Source organism: Bos indicus, chromosome 26, assembly GCF_029378745.1.
Source record: "Bos indicus isolate NIAB-ARS_2022 breed Sahiwal x Tharparkar chromosome 26, NIAB-ARS_B.indTharparkar_mat_pri_1.0, whole genome shotgun sequence".
Lineage (NCBI taxonomy): Eukaryota > Metazoa > Chordata > Mammalia > Artiodactyla > Bovidae > Bos > Bos indicus.
In genome coordinates this window covers 24,198,341-24,221,183 of record NC_091785.1, presented here as the reverse complement: position 1 = coordinate 24,221,183, position 22,843 = coordinate 24,198,341, and the positions used below count along the sequence as shown (strand labels likewise).

The 22,843-nt window shown below is 50.5% G+C and overlaps 1 protein-coding gene across 3 annotated transcripts in view; it reads left to right on the top strand.

Moving 5' to 3' along the window:
• SH3PXD2A (SH3 and PX domains 2A) overlaps positions 1-22,843 on the top strand; it is a 248,436-nt gene that overhangs the window by 52,591 nt on the left and 173,002 nt on the right. For all 3 annotated transcript variants that reach the window (XM_070780769.1, XM_070780766.1, XM_070780767.1), the window contains exon 2: positions 7,437-7,517. In XM_070780769.1, the coding sequence (XP_070636870.1) occupies positions 7,437-7,517 (81 nt within the window). The remainder of the gene's footprint in view (positions 1-7,436; positions 7,518-22,843) is intronic.

The following is a 22,843-nucleotide window of genomic DNA, read 5'->3' as shown; positions in this document are numbered from 1 at the left end:
TAGTGTTATAGGTCAATTTACTTCAAAAACAAACTTGTAGCAAAAGAGATCAGATTTCTGGTTACCAGAGAAGGGCGGGTGGAGTGGGAATTTGATGAAGGATAAAAATTCCCAGTTGTGAGATAAGTAAGTACTAGGAATATGACGTACAACATGAGAAATGTAATTAACACTGCTGTATATCACATGTGAAAGTTGTTAAGAGAGTAAATCCTAAGAGTTCTCATCACAAGAAAAAAATTTTCTATTTCTTTGATGCTATACCCATATGAAATGCTGGATGTTCGTGAAGCTTATTATGGCAGTCATTTCATGATGGATGTAAGTCAAATCATTACGCCATACACCGTAAATGTATACAGTGTTGTATATCAAGTATATCCCAATGAAACTGGGAGGGGAAAAGCCCTTTTCCCAGAGGAGAGCCTTTTGGCACAGGTTTATAGCGTGTGCATGGCAGCCATGTTTTGGAGGAGTGGGTGGATCCTGGTTCTGGGAGGAGCCTTCTGTGGGCCACACTCCTTGTCTCTCACAAGCCTTTCTGGGGTTCGCTCCTGCTGTGTTTGTTGTGATTGCTCCATAGAGGTCCAGAGGGAGCCTGGCTAGGGTGGTCTGAAGCCTGAAAGGCTCCACCATCTGGTCATGAACCCATACTGAACCTCTGTATGTGTGTGTGTGTGTGTGTGTGTGTATGCATGCATGTGCGCGCTTTAGAGGGGAGGTTGCCCCCAAGTCCAGGCTTCTAAGTGCTGCTTATTGCTCAAATCTGCAGTGTCACCTACCCTCCCCACCCCATGAATAATCATCCACTCCAGAGGAGATGTCAGAATTTTAGAGGACTACACCCTGAGGGTGCTCAGAAACGTTAGCCAGGTGGCCACAGGCCATTGAACGTGATTTTGCTGGCAGGGTTGTGGGTTGGCAAAGCTTTTGTACCGACGTATCTATATTCTGCCCCTTGGCCACTGAGAATTTGCTTCTGGAGGTGGGGGTGGTCCCCAGGTGTTGCTGCTAGCGACCTCTTTGGCGCTTTAAACCCAGTAGGTGTTCAGTCATTAGCCAGCCAGTCGTATTTCAGGGTGCCCAGCAGACTGCCAGGCCTGGGATACCTCAGAGGGGTGAGAGAACACAGTTGCTGCCCATGGGGAGACTGGGAAGACATAGTCACCCAAGTGAAATGGACAGGGTGACAGCATGTGTCCAGTGCTGGGTCATCCTGTAATAAACAAGTAATAAACAAGTAATAAACAAAGGCAGTCTAGTAAGTAATAAATAAGTATTAACAAGTAATAAACAAAGGCAGATCTAGTAAGTGGCTAGTTGTGAGAAACAGACTATGAGCACTGCAAGAGAGGACCACAGACTTGCTAGGCTGGTGGGCCCAGGTCAGATGATGAAATCCGGGAGGCTTTCAAATTGGGTGCAGCCAACTGTTATCAACAAGTAATAAACAAAGGCAGTCAACAAGTAATAAACAAAGGCAGATCTAGTAAGTGGCTAGTTGTGAGAAACAGACTATGAGCACTGCAAGAGAGGACCACAGACTTGCTAGGCTGGTGGGCCCAGGTCAAATGATGAAATCCGGGAGGCTTTCCAATTGGGTGCAGCCAACTGTTATCAAGATGGGTCTTTGACACTGGAGTCTCTGCCACTTAATAGTGGGGGTCAGTGGGCCCCAGGCAGAAGGAGAAGGGGCATTAGCCCAGCATTGGTGGACCCCTTGCCTTGGCAGCAGCAGCCCTAGGATCCTCTGCCCTGCTGGGTCAGCTGGATCTTGGGGATCAACCCGTTCTAATTTGAGACTCTCCTGCCTGTCATAGGACTTAGTATATGGGGCCCTTTGAATAGAAGGTTATATCCAATTGGTACCTTAGGTGGGCTGGCATGATGAACTTCTCCAGCAGGAAGCCAGAGCTGCAATCAGCTCCCTAAATGAGAACTCCCCTTTCCTGGCTGTTGGAATGTATTCGTTCAGACCTCTGTGGCCATAGCCTTTAGCAGCCTGTCCCGAACATTAAGCATCCGTTCATCTGGAAGATCTGGGAAAATGGAGGAACTGGGTTCTGAGGAGATACTGTAACCTCAAGGGACCTGGAAGGCAGTGACAACCTACCCAGGGGACACGGTGCTGTGTCCTGGCTAAAATGTTTCTGTATGCATTAGAAGGAGGGACTCCTTTCTCTGTGTGCCTGCGTCCCAGAGCTGTGGTGCACAGTTTGGGGTGCAGAGTATAGGCTAACTTTTGGCCCCTACTTGTCCCGGGCAGTCTTTGGACAGTAAACAACTTATACAACTATATGCGACAGCCCTCGTCTTTGCCAGCTATTCCCACCCTGTGTTGGTATAAGCAGGTGAAGGAAGGTTGTCATTGGGTTTCCACTTGGTCGAGGGCCAGGGGCAGCTGGCAGGGGTTTAGGGAAAATAAGACCTCCTCAGTAAACTGAGCCACTGTGCCCAAGTAGAGGATTTCCCCACACTTCCTAGCTTCTTGCCTCTAACTGTACTTTTCATCAGCATAGGGAGCAGTGGGTGCTTACTGGCACTTTCTAATTAAGCGTGGGCAGGTCCCAGGCCTTCTAGGAATGATTAGGCCATAGCTTTGGGTCATTAATTGGTCACAGTCCAGATCTGAGCATGGCTCTCCCTCCACAGGAACTGGGCTGGGCTTCAGTCTCAGTTCTCTGGAGCTGAGCTGCTGGTCTGATTTGCATCAAGGCTGTTTCCTTGTTGAAAGGAGCAGGACTTGGAAGTCTTGGAAGCCACAGACATTTCTGGGCCTAATGAGCTGAGCAGATGGAAAGCGACCCAAGATGGCCCCAGAGTGGGTGGGCTGGTGGAACGGAGGCATCGCAGAGTTTCTGTAGTTGCGTCTGTGGAGGAGGGTGAGCGTGGCAGGTGAACTTGAGACTCTAGGGCTTCCTCTCTGGGGGAGGCTGAATGCAATCCCTAGATGCTTGCCATCTGTCTGAAATGACCAGAGATGGGGAAATAGAATCCATGCGTTTTTTAATCCAGAAGGAAGGGAAACTCCACCTGGGGAAACATGACTCCAAGTAAAGTGCGTGCAAGCAGAATGTTTAATTGCAAACCTTTCTTGAGACCCGGCTGCTGGGTAACCTTATCCTGGTCATTCCTGCAGCCAGAGGAGGATTTACCTGGGCCCCTGACGCAGACCCGGTGAACAGAGCTGGCTTTCTCCAGTGACCTCTGCCCTGTCCCCTTCCCCTCCACCTGCTCCTTCTCTGCGGTTCATCCCTAGGGTTTCCCACACAGCCAGCTCAGGTGGGCTTGAGAAACTCTGATGTGGGGGTGAGGCAATGGGAGCAGGGCTGGAATTATGATGATCTGGGTGCCCATCTGGGCTGATGATCTAGGATGATCGAGATTTGGAAGCAAGCAGACCAGCAAACAACGAAGTAAAGGGGCCTGGAGGGTATCCGTGGATCTTCTGGACTTACCTTCAGGGAGGCCTTTGACCCTTTCTTTAGGTCAGGGTTTACACTGTTTGTCCAGGAGGGTGGGCTGGGCATGAGGGTGGGAGGCTCTGGCAAGTCCCAGAGGTCTGGGAGAACCTGGAATGGGGGCTCATTTCCCCACTCCCACATCTAGTCACCAGTTGTTCAGTCACTCAGTGTCCGACTCTTTGTGACCCCTTAAACTGCAGCACGCCAGGCTTCCCTGTCCTTCACTATCTCCCAGAGTTTGCTCAAACTCATGTCTATTGAGTCAATGATGCCATCCAACCATCTTATCCTGTCACCCCTTCTCCTCCTGCCCTCAATCTTTCCCAAAGTCAGAGTCTTCCAGTGATATGGCTTTTCACATCATGTGGCTGAAATATTGGAGCTTCAGCTTTAGCATCAGTCCTTCCAATGAATACATAGGGTTGATTTCCTTTAGGATCTATTGGTTTGATCTCCTTGCTGTCCAAGGGACAGTCACCAGAGAGCCAGTTTTTCTTGTGGGTTCAGGTCAAGTCTTAGATAGCAACAATGCCCTGTGACTCTTCGACCGTTTTGAATAGTAAAGGAGGAAGGGCAGGCGTTCTTGGTCCTGTGCTGATCAGTCCTAGACTAGGAGTTAGGAAGCCTGGTCTCCTGTCCTCGCTCTGCCACTTACAGGGGGAGCACACCTGCGATGAAACCACCGTAGTGGGTCAGGCCGGTGGCTTTGAGGCTGTGTGCACAGAGCAGAGGAAGAGCCTGAGGGTCTGAGAGGCTGGGCTGAGGTCTCACAGCCATGATAAGGAAGGTCCTAAGAGTGGCTGACTCCAGAGTCTGTGCCTCTTCCCTGGCGAATCGCCATCCTAGGTCTTACGTTCCTCCTTTGCAAAAGGAGGGGCCTTCCAGCTGCCAGAGCCAGCGAGCCTGTGATTAATTCTCCCTGGGAGGTGACGGGAAGCCCCTAATTACTAGAGAGGATGGAGCAGGGGTCATGCTAAGCCCAGTTAAGCCCTTCCTCTGGGTCCCGCTTGGTTGGCCAGGGAGAAAGACTGCTGTCTGATGGCCTGCGAGTGAGGGCAGGCTCTTTCCAAGAGGGCCCACTCATTTGGGGCCTCCTTCTGGTGTGTTGTGCATAACGTCTGTACGAAGGGGAGATGTGGGTGGAAGGCAGTTGTAGCCAGCAGGATTTGGGATTCAAGGAGCTGGAAGTCAACAGGGGGGATGGGGTGGGCTATAACCCCCAGAAAAACCCCAGAGCATCCGGCCACAGTTGGTGGAGCCGGTTATGTATGAGAGTTTCCTCTGTGTCCGTCTGGTTTTGTAGCATTCTTCACTGTTGACTTCTGTCTGGGACAAGTTCTGTCTCTTCTTGGTCTCAGGCTCTCAGAATTAGTCTGCCTCCCCCATGTTCCTCAAGGGTTGTACAGACTTCTCAGATCACCCAAAACTTTATTTAAAAAGATGCCATTCAGTCTTGATCACGAAGTTTGATTAAATATCCCCACTCCTGAATTTACATATAGGTAGACAGTCCAGTGTAGTTAAGAGCATAGGGATTAAACTCAGCTGGACTTGGGTTCAATCCTTTGCTCTGTATTTTCCTAGCTGTGTGACCTTGGGCAAGTTATTTGGCTTCTCTGAATCTCAACTTCCTCTTGTGCAAAATGGGGGTGGCAGTGGTAGCTACCTCATTGAGCTGAAGATTAAATGAGCTAATGCATATGAGTGCTTTACACCGTGCTGGCACATAGTAACCATTACCTAAATGGTTTCTACAGTTTATTGTATGAGATATATGTTTATATATGATATAAAGTAAAGCATATCCCTGGATGTTTATTTATGTCAGTAGTTTATTTTGGGCTTGTGAGGACAGGGACAGCCTTTTCACTTAATGTTCTTTCTTGTTGGGATCACATAAAACATGTCATAAATACCCCATTTCAGGGTGGCAACACTCAGCTGTATTTGCTTTGCTTTATAGCTGTCTCCTTGGGTGCGTTTCAGAACAAACACTCCGCACTGCACGAGGCTAACTCTGTGACTTAGAGATTGGAGTGGAGAAGGAACTAGATTCAGGGCTTGTTTCCTTGGCTGTGAACTGAGCAGCCAAACATACAGCCTCACACTCCTGTGTGCAAAACCCTTGCTGCGGACTCAGTGTTCGTGCCTCCCCCAATCCCTCCTGCTAAGTCCACATGTTAAAGTCCAGATCCCCGGTATGATGGTATCCGAGGTGGAGCCTTTGAGAATTAATTAGGTCCAGACGCGGTCATGAAGGTAGAGCCCCAGTGATGAGTTTAGTGTCCTTACAAGAAGAGAAGGAAACCAGAGCTCTTGTCTCCACCATGCGAAGGTACGACACGGTGACCAGGAAGCAGGTTCTACCAGGAACCTTGATCTGGGGTTTCCAGCTTCCATGACTGTAAGAAATAAACATTGTTGTCTAAGCCACCCAGTCTGTGGAGTGTTGTTACAGTGGCCCAAACAGATCAGACAGCCCTGCTCCAGGCAGTGAAGCCCACCACTCTGATGCCAGGGTGTCCGCATGCACCTCCTCTTCGCTCCCGTTCCTTCCTTTTCACGACCCTGGCTTCTCTGGCCACTTTGTTCCCCTCTCTGGTGGATTTCCCCTCACACCTCCTGAATCAGAATCACCAGGCAGAGGCCAGGGAATAGGGATTTTTACTGAGCTCCCCAGGTGATTCGGATGGACAGGGCATTCTGGCAAGGGGACTGGTGATGGGGCCTAGAGCTGCCCGGTCTGCTCTGAAGGCAGAAGGAGCAAACATCTTAATGCTGGGTCGGAGACCTCACAGCAGGCACCGGGGGAAGTTCAGCAGAGTAGCTCTGAGGTTGTGTGGGGGACCCTCCCTCTAACCGAGGCCTTGCCCAGGAAGGCGTGTCTTTGGTGTGGGTTCAGGTGAGAGGAACAGAAATGGTGCGAACAATAGGCCAGATTGTGTGGGTTTTCTCCGGTCAGCAGTCCTGCCCACCTCCTGGGCCAGGCAGCCTTCCATGGTGGCCTGAGGCCATCAGTGGTCCAGAGCCTGACTGAGCACTGGGAACTGGGGTGACACTGGGAATGGGGTCCTGAAATGCCTTCATTTCAGAAAAGTCTACAGATCTTCCACACGCTAACTTCCCTCCTGCACATCTGTGTCTCAGCCAGAAGGCCAGTGTGGTCATTCAATGGGGCACAGTGTTTGCTAGGCACCGACTCTGTGCCGGGCGTAGAGCTAAGACTCAGGGACACTGGGATGAATCACACATCTCTGAAATGTTCACAGGCTCCTGAAGCAGGTTTAGAGTGGGTTCCGAGGATCAACTGAGGCAGAATCAGCTGGAGTGGTTTGTTTAAAACATAGACACCCAGTTTCAACAAACATACCGCTCTGGTGAGGGGTGTTGATACTGGGAGAGGTTGTGCAAGTATGGAGGCGGGGATAGAAGAGAACCCTGTGTACCTTCTGCTCAGTTTTTCTGTGAACCTAAAACTGCTCTATAAAAATTGTTTAACAAAAGAAAATGTAGATGGCTGAGCCTCCAAAACCCAGGTCTACTTATGCAGAATTGTAGAGGGTGGGGTTCTGACATCTGTGATTTTGGAAGATGCTTTGCAGGATCTCATTTACCGTAAAGTTTGAGAATCAGTGGAAATTAGCTACTTAGATTTTTTTTAAACAAGCCCAAATTTATGTTCATTGTATAAAGTACATAACAAGAAGATGGAAATTAAAACCACTTGTAACCCTACCCACCTAATATAATCATCCTTAGCATTTTATTGAATACCCTTCTAGGTGTGTGTGTGTGTTTAGACATGTGTGTAGCATCCATGTATACCTGACACTATGCTAAAGCCCTGGGGACAAAAATGAGAGAAAGAATGGTCTTGGTATGGAATACCCACAGTCATGGGAAATGATGATTGGTGCAGCTTGAGGCCCTGCCTTAGATACCCACTCACCTTCTCTTACCTGTCCCCCACAGGTATACATCATCAACGTGACCTGGTCCGACTCCACATCCCAGACCATCTACCGGAGGTACAGCAAGTTCTTTGACCTGCAGGTGAGTGAGTCTGAGCTCAGGTGGGGCCTGGTTCCATATGAAGTGGCCTGAGCCTCTGGTGGGCTAGCCTGTCTCATTCCTCACTCATCCAGAGACCCCCTTCCAGCAATCTCAGGATCAGAGTTTAGACAGAACAGAGGGATGAAGGAGGGCACCTTGGCAGTCAAGCTGGGCTGAGCTCAGTCTTGGATGTTGCAGACAGACACATGGGGCTATGTTGACTTCTTAACATGACTGTTAACAGTCATGCCTTGTCACCCTGACGCATTCGGAGGCTGGGAAGATGGCCGTGGGTGCTGTGTGCCTCAGCAGACATGTGTCTATAAACATACAGAGTGAGACACAAGCCACCACATCATTGTAGGCAAAGAAAAGCAAACACACAGAAAAGACTGAAACAGAAAATAAGCAATGTCTTCAACTACAGACACAAACTGGGCATACCACTGTGTCTGTCTAACTGAATAAGGCTCTGCTGTCCTGTTTGCACGCATATATAATATGTGTGTCTCTTTCCCATACCCAGGCATGTCACATGGCAGATGGTAGCATGGGTCCCACAGCTCCAGTGTAGACACCTCCCTTGATGTCAGTTAATTTGGCTAGGCTTCTTTAGGTCACAAGCAACAGTTTCGCACTCATACTGGCTTAGATGAAAAGGAGACTTGGTTGGAAAGATATACCAGGGAAGCTTATGCAGTCAACCAGATGGTGGAAGGGAAAGTGAGACAGTGGCTCCAAGAATGCCTGAAACAAGGCTGTGCTCCCTCTGTCTTGTCTTGACTTCTCTCTGGGCACTGTCCTCAGCAGTTTGGCAGTCAGTGGCTCCCAAATTTCCTACCTTGTGGTTTCCAACAGCAGAGACTGCCTCTCTCCCAGTTCTAAATTGAAAAACCCCAGGCAAGACTCTGATTGGCCTGACTTAGATCAGGTGCCCTCTCTGCACCAATCATTACAGCCGAGGCTGGAGGGGCATGAACACCAACATGGCCACTAGCGGGCCCACCCCTGTTTATCAGAAGCTGAGAGCTTCCAGACTCTTCCTTAGGGCCATGAGCCTGGTTTAGGCCTATTAAAAACACAAAGAAGGGACATCCACCGCTGGCCCTCACAACCGAGTTCCACTTCTTCCTGTGGTGGTGAGTCATCTTGGAGATGCCAGGCTTGCACGTTTACCTCCAAGTACTTGATTTTATCCCATTGTCCTTATGGCTCTGCCTATGAGATGAGCCAGAGGTGAGCCAGCTTCCTGCATTACAAATCCTCTCTTAATCGACAGTATGGGATTGCGAGCCACTCCTTACCCTTCTCCCTTCCTCCTCTTCCCTCATCAATTCCTGTCCAGTCTCCTTGTGTCCTTCTGGTGTAAACTGTTGGAATTTGCTGATACCCCCTCAATGGGTATAGTGTGCTGGACAGGAAATGATCACTTAGTTGGGGAGAGGGAACCCTGAAAGGACTCATTGATGAGCCAGAAGGGGTCTGAGAGCCAGCGGAAACTCTCAAATCAGAACTTTTCTTCCCCCCTTTTCTGTTCTACTCCCCCACCGCCTCCCTAGTTACAGAATCTCACAAGGAAGGAATGCTGCTCCCCCCACTTCTCCCTTGCCTGGAGGGCTCATTTCCTGTGTGTCGAGAGGGGACACAGGGCATGAAGCCGCTTGTGTGATGCGCTAGCCCTAGTCATGAGCATGGCCAGGCCTGTCCCCATGGGTCATCGCCACCCTGTAGATGCAGTTTGAAAGGGTGGTTCTTCGGAATTTAACCTTTCAACCAAGTATCTTTCAGAACTTGACTTAAGGACATATAGTGGCATTCATTTCAGAAAGCCTTTCTCATTTATCAAGATCTCTGATTTTAATATGGCGACTCCTAAAAGACGAAGAATAAACAGCATTGCTCATTCCATCTCTGGTCACTGGTGGCTCTCAGATCTCAGTTCTGAGCTGAGGCCCTGGGGACGCATTTCCTGAGGCCAGTTGCTGGCTCTGTCACTCTGTAACTCCGGACAGGTTCCTTAACTTCTCCACTTTCTCATCTGTAGAATGAAGATTCGAACGGTACCTACCCAGTAGGGTTGTTGTGAGGATTAAATGAGTGAATCCATGTTTCTCCCGACACATGGTTGTCTAGTATGTTACTCAGTGTTAATGGTGACCAGAATGCTGGGATGCCTGGTTGAAGGGTGTGGGGGCTTAGTACCTCCTGTCATGGTATTGCTTTCTTGTTTCCCGCCCTTGGCTTCACTCTGCTGAGGAGCTGTGCAGTGCCCAGTCCTCTGTCAGAGTGTTCAGAGCCCCACCGGCTCTCTCTGGAGCTTGCCATTCAGGCAGGATGGAGTGAGTTGGGAGTGGGGGTGTGGCCCACAGGGGCCTGCTCTCAGAATCCTTCTGCACCTCCCCTTGTAGGCTGAGCTCCACATTGGAACCCTGGAAGTCCTGGGCTGACTAAGCCAGCCTGGGGAAAGCTGCTTAACTGGCTTTACTACCTCATGGTTCTGATTTTTCTGGGGATCATATACTTTATATCCCAAATATTGCCGGAGATATACTAAAAAGTTATTCATTGTTTACCTGAGATTCATATTTTATCCTTTGTCCTCTATTTTCACTTGCTACATCTGGCAGCCTTAGGCTGACTGTGCATGGTGACAGTGGAAGTATAAAGACGAGGAAGCCAAGGCTGGAGTGAATTGGCCTTTGGTAAGGCCTCCACCCAGAGAAGGCAATGGCACCCCACTCCAGTACTCTTGCCCGGAAAATCCCATGGACGGAGGAGCCTGGTGGGCTGCAGTCCATGGGGTTGCACAGAGTCGGACACGACTGAAGTGACTTAGCAAGCAAGCAAGGCCTCCACCACATGTGCACTTTTGCAGAGCAGAAGTGGCCCAGGCTGAGGGACACTCAGTTGAGAACAAGGTCCTGTCTTTTAGAGGTCTGTATCTGATAGGGGAAATAGGCTTTTAAGCAATTAAGTCCACTATAGACGAAATGAATACTAGATTGAGGTACAAGTAACATGCTGAGGGATGGAGAGGAAGGAAAGAACATTCTTGGGAGGGGGCAGCTAAGAAGATGCACATATGGTTTTGATTGGTGACAGAAGCCAAGAGCGAAAGAGCCAACCACCCCCACTCCAGGTTGAGGGGATTTGGTTGCTTTTTGAGATTTATAGTTATTGGGGTAAAATGTGTCCCTAACTTATGTCATATTTTTTTCATTTATGTCTGCTTGTCTGCCTGCTCTTCATGTGTCCATCCATTCATCCATCCATCCATCCGTCCGTCCTCAATCCATCCAGTCTTAAGTGCCTACCTTCTATGTCCCAGGCATGATGCCAGGCTCTGGGTGGGGATTTATTGGTGAGCAAAAGCAGATCTGGTTACTGCTTTTATGGGACTTACAGCTTAGTGAGGGAAGACAGGTTTTAGTTTAAAATATACATACATATTATTTTATACTATGCTAAATGCTGCAAAGAAAAGCACTATAGACATGTTATAGGGAAACGTTATACTCTGTTAGAAGACCAGGCTTCCCTGAAGAAGTTAGTTTATCTGAAAAATCAGTGAGTTCTTATACTTTATTTTGGGGATCAGAGTTTCTTTTGTACATCCTTTCAGACATGCATGAATGTACATATACAATTCTGATCACCTTCTTGGTCATTCACACCCACCTCAAACCCTTCCAAGGGAACTAGAAGAGGACCCCCTACTCTGCCCCACAGCTTCTCTCCCTGTGTCTTCTGCCTTGAGCCTTCAGACTCAGTGGTTCTCCTTCCTTCTCACCCAGGAGGCTGCACCCTGAGCCCAGCTCCTCCTCCTGCCCGCTGGGAAGCACCAGATACGGAGCCTTTAGACCTGTGCTACCCAGCGCAGTTGCCACCAGCCACATGTGGCTAGCTACATTTAAGTTAATTAAAAAACTTAAATTTTAAAAATTAAGTTTAATTTTTTAAGTAATTTTTCATTTACTTGTTTATCTGGCTGTTCTGGGTCTTCACGGCTGTGCAGGCTTTCTCTGGTTGCAGCACGCGGGGGCTGTTCTTCGTTGCAGTGCTCAGGCTTCTCATTGCCGTTACTTCTCCTGTTGCACAGCATGGGCTTTAGGTGTGCAGGCTTCAGGAGTCACAGCTCTTGGGCTCTAGAGCACAGGGCTCTACAGCAGATACAGAACTTTTCTATCATCTCAGGAGGTTCTGTTTGTCTGGGCTGCCTCTGACCATCTGGGACACACAACAGGCTCTATCTGGCTTTATGCCCACCCAGGCATGCTCTGCCACTTCCCAAGGCCTCCCCAGTTGTCCTCTAACATCTTCCAGGGCCCCTGCAGCAGGAGGGAGGCTGCATTCCACCATGACTTGCCCCATCCATAGACAGTTCAAATTCAACAACTCTTCCAAACACCTCTTCTGGAAACCAGGTCAGTTACTAGAGAGGGCTTCTAAGGGCATTTCAGATGTCACATTGGGAACAGAGAGAGGAGAGGCTCTTGGTCTCCAAGTGGAAATTGGTTTCTTCTAAAAATAATTCACCACTCAGCCCTATCTGACCAGGAAAGGGACCTGTCCCAGAGGGAGCCGGCGGGGACAGTGTCTGATGTGGAGGCCTGTTTGGTTATAAAGAGCTTAGGTTATAGGAGGTGGATGTGGAGGTGGAGTTAAGGGGAGAAGGAGGAGGGAGAAGGCCTGCAGATGCTCTTAAGTTGCCTTCTTTTTGGCGCTGGACCATATTTCCAGCCTCTGTAAATTTCCTCGCACAGCTCCTTCACTGTTAAGTGTCTTTTCCAAGGCCTGGCCCCATTGAGGAAGGACCGGAAGGCTCTCTGAGGCTCCGGCTCCATCGAAGGTTGTTTCACAATCCGATTACAAGACGCGGGGATGCAGTAATTGCTCTGCAAACACTGACTCCGTAGTGCTGCTGGCCCCTTAGTCTGAACTCCGGCCAGTGAGTGCACAGGGTCAATATTTGATCAGACCAGGGAGAGGCCCTTTAGCCTCCCCCACGCTGTTTAGAAGATAGAGTTAAGAAAGCTGTTCAGGTTTGCTCTAAAGGACTTAACCTGTTTTGAAGATCTTTTTTATCTCTCTTCCTTATTCGTCTCTCCAGCCTGTCCACCCTCTTACCCACCCAGGGTCACCCAGCCCTCCAAAAGCCAGGCTAATGATGGGTGAGGAAAACTATAATCCTTGAATCGTTAATAACCAACCTTAGGAGGGATGTGTATGTGTGGGGGGGCATGTTCTGATGTAATGTATGGAGAGTCATAGGATCACGGCATTTTTATAATTAGAATTCTACTTCCAGTCCATCATTTCACTGGTAAACATCTATGCTCATTTTTCTATTCATTAAATTTATATGAACTTTAGTTTAGTTTGGTGTCCAGAGCAGGCCTCTGCTTGGGTCAAACTGGGGTGATCCTGTGCAGGGGTCAACTTGAGAGTAGAAGAGGTGTCTGGGGGAGGTGTCTTTCTTGCCGGCTCTTTTAATCATCAAAGCAAGCCCTGTGTTGTTTGAGATCATTGACCCTAGACTAAAGCCTGGAGGAGGTAACTTGCCAAGTTCTAAGAACAGTTTTATACCCAGGATTCTAGAGAGTTCCGGCACCTAGTGTGGCAGTTCTAGAACCAGCGGTGCAATGAGCTGAGGCTCATTGTGATTGCTCACAGGCCCCAGACAGACAAGAACATTGACCTTAACCGAGATCAGTTCCCTATCCCAGGAAGCCTCCTACTGTTTGCCACGGCAAAAATGGGAACATAGAGGGTGCCTAAGTAAATTGTTGTCTCATACCACTTCGTACAGCAGTCAAAAAAAATGAAATTGTCCTGTGGATGGAGTGCTAAGAAATGTTAATGAATGACCGATGCAAGTTTCAAAAAATTGTATGACAGTAGTTAGGCAAAAACAAGATATATCTTTTACAAATACATACACAGAATAAATACATAATTATTCTTAAAAGGTCTGGAAGGATGCGTTCCAAACTGGTAATGGAGTTATCTCTGAAAGAGGTTTGGGGACATGGGTAGGAGGAAGGGCTTGGTTTAAGGGGAATCTTAGCTTTCTTTGTAATGTTTTACTTTTTTAAAAAAGGAGAATGGGTTCATATATTATTTACAACATTATATATAACAATTAAAAGGATACCTGTGGGAGGAGGTGGGGAAAGCGGGAGGTCTAAAATAAACTATGTCTCTCCTGGTCGTTACAGTGTTTGTGGAGGTCGTCGTTCAATCCCTCAGTCATGTCTGACTCTGTGACCCCATGGACTGCAGCACGCCAGGCTTCCCTGTCCTTCACCATCTCCTGGAGCTTGCTCAAACTCATGTCCATTGAGTCAGTGATGCCATCCGACCATCTTGTCCTCTGTCGTCCCCTTCTCCTCCTGCCTTCAATCTTTCCCAGCATCAGAGTTTTTTCTAAAGAGTCAGCTCTTTGGATCCGGTGGCCAAAGTATTGGGGCTTCAGCATCAGTCCTTCCAGTGAATATTCAGGATTGATTTCCTTTAGGACTGACTAGTTTGATCTCCTTGCAGTCCAAGGGACTCTCAAGAGTCTTCTCCAACACCACAGTTTAAAAGCATCAATTCTTCAGCATTCAGCCTTCTTTATGGTCCAACTCTCACATCCATACATGACTACTAGAAAAACCATAGCATACACTATAGTATAATGGGACAGAAAACACACAGGTTAAAAAAAATAGACATGAAGAACATATCTAACAAGATAAAGTGAAAATGATGATTAAAATCATATTGCCTCATATTTACTGAACCAGCATTCTAGATCATTCCTGTGGAATGAAACTGATTAGACTCCATTACAGCAAACCCCAGGGATGTGTCCAGATTATCTTGTCAAACTGGAATCCTGTGTTCAAATATTGCGTACAGCACATGAACATGTGTGTATTGGGCCAAGAGACACTTGGGTGGTGGTTCTTGTGTCATGATGAACCACACTGAGAGCTTCATGGCTGTGGAGTGTGGTGGTTGAGGGTAGGTAATCCAGGGCTAGGGAGGTTAGATTCCAAGACCAGCTCTATCACTTACTAGCTGTATATAACCCTCAGTAAGTTATTTAACCTCTCTGTACCTCGGTTTTCTCATCTGTGTGATGGGGATAATAAAAATACCTGCCTCATGGGCAGGATAGAAGGAATGAAATGAGACAATCCATGTAAAGAAAGCTCTGAGAATAGTGCCTGGTGTGAAACCCCTAGACAGAGAAGCTGAGCCTTCATCAGTTATGTCCTCAGAAACGTAACTCCAAGAGAAAAATAGCTGGACATCCCCACTCTAGCTGGAGGCCAAGGTTTCTTCCTGTGCCCCATTTATACTTCACTTTCACCAAATGAAGTTTATACTTCACTTTCACGAAGTGGTTATGTCTGCCGCCTCTGTCTGTGAGAGAGGCAGGTGGTGGTGGTAAGGGTTTCACAGATAACTCTTTCACGTCCAAAGTGTAACTAATTACCAACCCACCTTCCTCTGTTAGGAAAACACAGCTGTTTAGAAACTAATAATTGATCAACAGTTTCTTCTTGCCCTTGGAAAGAGGCATCTTTCAGATTCCCGACGGGCACAGGGGGATTCAGGGGAGCCCTGTGGGGATTCCAGTAGCTCCTGAGAATTCTGTGGCTGGCCTCCCCTCCCCCAGGAGCTGGCTCTGCCTCAGCAGCTCCCTTTCATCTGGCCCCGTGGCCTGAGGGTGAACTCCAGCTTCCTCTCTGTCTCTACTGATTTCCACTTTGGCAGTTCTGCCTAGCATAGGGGTGAGGATGGGCAGGGTGGGGGCGGGGTGCGGTGGGGTGTCTGTTCTCCAGGGAGTGTTAGGCGGGAAGGCCTGGGGAAGTGGCATCTCCAGGCCAGCTCAGGATGGAAAGCCGTTGACCACTGAGTTGGACTCCTGGGTTGCTTGACGGATTTATCTATTTATCTATAAACTTGAAGGCGGGTTTATTTTTTTCTGCTCTAAGCAGATGGAATTTGCATAGTTTGTACAATGATGCCTTCTTGTGCAATTTCCCCAACTCCACGGGTTTAGGAATGACCTTGTACAGGAGGGTTCTCGCAGGTCCAGGATAGATGGGGAGAGGTGGCCGCAGGCAGGGTACATAGGAGAGGGTCTCTGCACATCTGTGCCAGGTGCATGCTGTCAGCCACCCCCACCGCCTGCCCTGGGCAGAGCCTAAGGGTGCAATGAGAAGAGAGGGGCTTGTCTGAAGGCCTGAAGCAGCCCAGAGCTGTGGGGTCCTCGCCATGCTGCCACTGACTTGGGGAAATTAATCTTTTCCTATACAGATGAGTACTTGGTCTGTGAGTGCCTGTTTTGGTACCTGCATGTGTTTGGTGAATTCGTCTTCCTGACCAATGATCTGTAGGTGATCTTGGCACACGTCTCCAGAGGAGTTCCTCAGGGACCAAACCATGTCTGGCAAGACCCTCCCTGGAACCACCAAGGAGTCGGGAGCCACCTCTGCCTTGTTCTCTGGGTTCATCCTCTCTCAGGGTCAAGGTGGGATTGTCACATGGCAAGGGAAAATGTAGACATTGATGAAAATTGTAAAAAAAAGCTGTAATGTCCTCTAGATGGTAAATCTTGGCACGAACAGTTGGCTCTAAGCCTCTGGGTGAAATCTGGTGAGGGTGGACATTGAGGGGCTTAGAGGGGGCTGCCTGCTCCCCCAGTGACTGTCCTGCAGGGTGGATGAAAACGTGTCTTTCAGGGAGAGAAATCAGCTGTGTGCAAATATCATAAAATGGGAGGTACATGCTTGCCAACCAGCTTTAACCAGATCTGCTGGAGAATTAGGGTGGAAATCATCTACCAGGAAGATAGCATATCTAGCACTCATGTTGCCACTTTCTGGCCTGGTGCCCATGACAGGCATCACTAATCGATTATGGTACATTCTCATCCTCTGTCAATGGCTGACATTGTTCATCGATCTGGATCTCAGAGTCTTTCTAAAAACAAAACCCCAAATAGCTTCAGGAAGTCACTACCTATCAGTTGGCAGTGGTACCTTGAGATGAAACTATTGGCCATCCCCTGATGTAGTCCATTTCCTTTGTTTGACAGATGAGGAAATGAGGCCCTACAAGGGGGAAGTGGCTCTTCTACATCACAGGGGCCACAAGTGTCAGCAAGACTAGGACTCGGGTGCTCTAGCTTTAGTTCTCATTCCAGTGTGGAATTCTAGCCTCCCTTCCAGAAGTTTTCTTTCTATTTTGGCTGAGGAGGGCAGGAAGCCCCCACTGCATCATCAAGAGAGCTCCTGGGGCACAGGGGAGGGCAACCATTCACCCTCCCCGGCGAGAGGTGGCCTGTGCACAGCAGAAGACTTCTCTCCGGCTCCCAGAAAGGTCCAACCTTCTGCTGCCTGGAGCTCAATCCATGTCCTACCTGCCGCTGCCCACTTCTCTCATTGGCTAATAAACCCCAGCTTTGCCAGAAGCAGCATCTGAGTCAGGCCACACCACCTGCCTGACCGCTCTGAGGTGTGCACCTTGTTTTCCTGGCATGAGGGTGTCATGGCAGGGTGTGTTTGGGTGTTACGTTAGGCCTTGCCGCCCTCACCTCCCTCCTCTTCTGGTCTCAGGCTGCAAGATATGACCTAGAAAAACCCAGCTTTGCCCCTACCAGACCCCCATCGACCCCTTTTGTATAACCGTGGGAAAGTTGGCTGGGAAATGGATGGGGGCAAATGTCCCCTTCAAACTGGAGAATGAGGGGAAGGAAGATCTATGGTGGTGGCCAGGTGTGTGTGTTTGCTCTGTGAAGCCTTTAGCTGTGACCAAGTCACTCCCTTCCCACAGGAAGGAATTTCAGATTAATCTTGGCACCTTGGAGGAGTGCCAGCTACCTGCCTGCACAGGCCTGGTTACAGGGATCCCAAGGGGAAAAGTCAGGGTCATCCTGGGTGGAAAAGCCAGGCTGGCAGCCTTGGCCTGAGCCACAGCTGTCAGCTGGTGGGAGAATCAGGGTAGGGCAGAAGGCATGGAATGAGTGAGCAACCCCTGGTGTGGACCCCTGCGATCAGGCCTGCCACTTGGGCATCCCAGCAGACTTGCTGAGGTCTCAGCATCCATGCACCCCTCCCCCGAGTAGCAGCAGTTGGTTTTGCTTTTGCCTCTTGGGGACCTGGGGTAGCCAGGGTAAACTGTGGGAGCCTGAGCTATGGGCTTGTTTGCGGGAAGACAGACCCCAGGTGAGCCAGAGGTGCCAGCTGCACTGGTTCCCTCACTGGCTCCCCACCACTCTGGTGGACCCCAGCCCCCACGTGATGTCAGGGGCTGCCACACCAGCATCTCAGGGCCATTTCCTCAGGCCAGACCATTGTACGAGTTATTGGAGACTTGGAGTTCTTTCCTTTTTATTCAAATTTTAGCTAGAGCCAAGGAAAAAGATTTTAGTTCCCTAGAGACCTTCACAGTTGGGTGGTGACATCAGGCTCCAGAAGAGCTCATGGGGTTCCTAGAACCAACTCTCCCACTTTCTGAGTGGAGCAGTTTGTCCTGGTGGTGGGACACTCAGGCTTCGTTGTCAGACAGACTTAAATGAATGTGACCTCAGCCCCACCTCTTATCAGCTGTGTGACGCTGAGCCATTACTGGCCTCCAAGAGACTCAGCCTTCTCATCTGCTGAGTAAGCTAACTGTTAGTCACCCAGTCATGCTCAACTCTTTGTGACCCCACGGACTGCAGCCCACCAGGCTTTTCTGTCCATGAGATTTTCCAGGCAAGGATACTGGAGTGGGTTGCCATTTCCTTCTCCAGGGGATCTTCCTGACCCAGGGATCGAACCCAGGTCTCCTGCACTGCAGGCAGATTCTTTACCGACTGAGCTAATGACTCTAATTGCAGAAGTAGCCTCATAGAGTCCTCACGACATTTCCAGGAGACAAGACACAGGCAACCTTTCCGCTGAGCCTGGAGCAGCTCTGGAGCATCACTAGGATGGCGATCACTGCCCTGTGAACACTGATCCTGTCCAGCCTGGACGGGGGAAACATTTTCCCAGCCACGAAAGGGTCCTAGGCACCCCCAAGCTGCAGTAAAGAAGTGCTCCAGGGCTGGCCAAGAGACAGCCCCACACACCAGCCAGGGTCTGGCTCCGTCTGCTAATTAGGGAACGTTTATCTGGTGCCCAGCAGAACAAAGTGGCCGGTTCAGCCACGCTGGAAGGCTGAGTTCAGTGTGGGTGTGGGGGGGCTGCTGGGGCGGAGGCTAGGAATGGGGCGGGTGCGGGGGCGTCCCTGGGGCTAAATGGACCACATTCAGATATACCTTTAAAAAAATCCACCCAAACAGGAAGCCTGAGGCTGGTGTATAGCTGGAGTTGGGAGGCTCTGGTGTTCGACAAGCGGCCTTTCTTCCCTCTTAGAGAGACAGTGCCGGTCTGGTCTCCTAAGGAGCAGTTGCTCTCCATCTCTGGTGAAGGCTGTCCCGGCTGGCTCCCCAAGGAGACCGGGTTGTTTTTATCCTGAGATTCCCAGGGCTCCACCTTGTGAGGAGGAATCCCCAGTGGGAGGGTGGAGAGGAAGCCCTCTCTGTGTGTGCTGGGCCCTGCCCACCCCTCCCTCTATCTCACAGAGCACTGGGGCAGGGACAAGGACCGGGGTATCCCGGCCAGGAAATCTACCACACGCAGGACTCAAAACCATTAGATTTTATCCATCATGTAATGAATTAAGGGGACACTTTGCGTCAGTTTGAAATACCTGGGTTTCCTGGCTGTGTAGTTGAGAACTGAGGTGAGGACGGATGGAGCTGCAAAACCACGTTCTCCGCCCACAGGGGCCAGGACCCAGACCAGCAGTCTAGCTCTGAGATCCAAGCTCTAAACCCTTCTGTCCACTCTAACCTGTAACTTTAATGTGGCCCCTGCGTGGGCCAGAGCACTGCAGAGCCAGCCTGGGAGACCCCAGCACCTCAGAGCGGAGGGGGATCCTTTCCCTCACTTGCCAGGAAGGCTTCTGCCTCAGAGCAGGTGGTGCTGAGCTGGCTGCTGGAGGTGGGTGCTGCCCTGACCCCCTGCCCAGGCTGGGGAGGGTCTGGGCTGGGCCAAGAGTGAGAGTGAGAGAGGTTGTCCATTTCTCTGCATCTGCTCGTTTCCTTTTCCCTTGAGTCTTGGATTCCCCCAATGGGGAATCTCTCTGTCTCTCTCTTTCCCCAGTTTGTCTGTTCTCTCTCTCTCTGTCTCCCAGGGGTTTCTGAGTCTCAGCCTGTCTCTGGGCATGGCTCTGTTCATCGCTGTGGCCTTTCCCCAGCCTCCTTTCTGGAGGCGTTTCCTCTGGCTCTGGTACGTCTTTGTCAGTCTCTGGGTCTCTCTTGTCTGAATCTCTTCCTCGGGGATGCTACCAGGTCCCAAGCCAGCATGTGGGAGAAGGGCAGGTGAGGGCCTGACCCTAGTCTGTATGGGGTCAGACCTGACTGCAATGAGCAGGGGCTTGGCAAGTCTGCACCCCCAAGGGCAAAAGCCTGTGGTGGAGAGTGGGGCTGCTTCCCTTCTCAGGGACTCTGGGGCCTCAAAATTAACCTTTTTCCTGATGATGGCTTATGTATAGAATCCAGTGACAGCCTTGACACCCTGGTTGGGGGGCTGTCCTGCCTCCAGAGGGCATGCATGATGGCCAGCTTGGCTCCTCCCCCTTTCCCCTGCCTGATCACAGCCCTCACCCAGGCTGCCCAGAGTTGGGCTCCAGGTTCCTGTGGTTGGGGTGGGCACAGGGAGGGCAGTGCCCACCTGTGCCAGGGAGGCTGGCTCCTCCCCTTCTCTGGCTGGACAGAGGGTCTTCTCTCCTCTGTTCCCTCCCCTAATCCCTTCCTGCCCTGTGCTAGCTGTTCCTCCAGGGCCACCCTCCCCTGCTGCTGTCCCCACTAGAAATAGCTGAGCAGGGGGCATTTGCCCAGACCAGGGAGTGGCCCTTGCAGGGTCAGGCTGGTCCCCAAAATACCCCACCAGCTGTCAGGGATCGGGGTTAGATAGGACACCACGAATAGCTTGGGCAGAGCTCCACTCTCCCCAGGCCTCTTCTCTCAGCGAGGGCAAGTTCTCTGGGCCCAGCCTCTGTTGTCAGCTAGAAGGCAGGTGGGGGTGAGCACCTGACCGTGTTTGCTGAGTACCTGCTAGGGGCCAGCCACTGGGTCCAGGGTGGGATTGAGGGGGTGGAGACAGATGACCATGAGCTGACCACAGGCTGACTCTTGGAGGCCTCTCCGCGTATAAGTCACACGTACGCCCGAAGCTCAGCATGTTCCACACCCAGCCCCTACCTAAGTGCCTCCCTCCTTCCCCTCCTCCCTCCTTCCCTCTCTCAGTCACTGCACCATCTCTCACCCCTGCAGAGCCCTCCTCTCTGCCCCTGGCCCTTTGGCCAAGCCCTCCTGATTCTTCCCTCACATCCACAGCCTTGTTACCAGGCTTCCCAGCACTCCAGTCCGGCCCCTTCCAGCTGTTTCTCAGCATTGCAGCCAGTCAGCTCTTCTTTTCTATTGTTTATTTTTTTAATTATGAATTTTTTTAATCCTGCAGAAAATACTATATCAGTGGATCTTCTCATTAACACATGTTTACATTTTGCCACACTTTATTCACACGCTTATTCTAAATGGAGGTATACTTGACATCGCTTGTGGCTCAGCTGGTAAAGAATCCACCTGCAATGCGGGAGACCTGGGTTTGATCCCTGGATTGGGAAGATCCCCTGGAGAAGGGAAAGGCTACCCACTCTAGTATTCTGGCCTGGAGAATTCCATGGACTATACAGTCCGTGGGGTTGCAAAGAGTCAGACACTACTGAGCGACTTTCACTTCACATACTTGACATCAAATACTTCTTTTTCCAGGAAATAAAATGGTGCCAATAGAGGAGGTAAATAAATAGAGGAGGATAAATGCTAGATTCCCGTCCTCCTGCCTCGGGTCTTACTGAGAAGGTGGAACTGGAGGTGGGTCTAGGGGAAGGGCTGGTTTGGTGGACTGAGAAGATGTCCACCTGTGTGGACCCTGAGTGTGTGAAGGTGTGGAGGCAGGACTGCCTGCCCCTATCACGGTCGGGGGATCCCGGCTTCGTGGAGGACGGAGCTGGGCAGGGAGGGCCACGGGTGCCGGCAGGCCTCAAGCAGCCAAGCCCTTTCCCCCTCAGGCCTTCCTCCTCCTCCCGCACCTGGTGCTAAGTGGGCAGCTGCCGAGTTTATGAGGTCGTGAGCGGAAGCCATCACCTGGGTCGGCGGCAGCACCACCACCTGGACAGGCAGCCTGCAGCTGGGCACCAGGGTGGGCTCCGTGGGGAGCTCTTCCTCTTGCGTTTCCTGGTTCCCTGGCAGGAGTCAGGTTCTCCCCATCAGGAAAGCCTCATTAAACCAGCTGGCCTGGCCACAGAGCCTGGGGAGGGCAGGGCTGGCCTGGGTGGCTCACCTCACTGCATGGGCTGCTTGTCTAGGCTCCCCCGGCAACTCTGCCTGAGTGCAAGTTTTTGCTTCGGGGACTTTTCTCTTTTTCTTCTGGGCCCCACTTGCCTTCCCCTTCTGCAAGTTGTGAAGAGACACTAGGACACCCTTGGCCTAAAGGGCCTCTAGAAGGGGGAAAAAGCCTTGTTGTTATTCAGTTGCTAAGTCATGTCTGACTTTCTGTGACCCCATGGACTATAGCATGCCAGGCTCCTCTGTCCTCCACTGTATCCTGGAGTTTGCTCAAATTCATGTCCCTCGAGTCAGTGATGCCATCCAACCATCTCATCCTCTGTCGCCCTCTTCTCCTCCTGGCCTCAATCTTACCCAGCATCAGGGTCTTTTCCAGTGAGTCAGCTCTTTGCATCAGGTGGCCAAAGTATTGGAACTTCAGCTTCCCCATCAGTCCTTCCAATGAATATTCAGGGTTGATTTCCTTTAGGATGGATTAGTTGGATCTCCTTGCTGTCCAAGGGACTCTCAAGAGTCTTCTCCAACACCACAGTTCGAAAGCATCAATTCTTCAATGCTCAGCCTTCTTTATGGTCCAACTCTCACATTTGTATATGATTGCTGCCTCCTGTGGGCTAAATGGCCAACCTCAGTGACCAGGAAGGGAGTCATCAGAGCAGTGACCCAGCGTTGGCCCTGGATGCCATCAGCCAGATCAGGGCACTTGGGCCCCCCAGGGCAGCTGTTAGGAGTACCTGAGGTGCCAAAGGAATTCAAATCCAGTTGGGACCACCCCAAACCTGGCCCATCCCCATGCCATATCCTGCTCAAAGACAAGTCTGCACATCCTCAAAATGAGCCCAGCTCCGCCCTCTTCCTCTTTGTCCACTCTAACCCCCACCCTGGT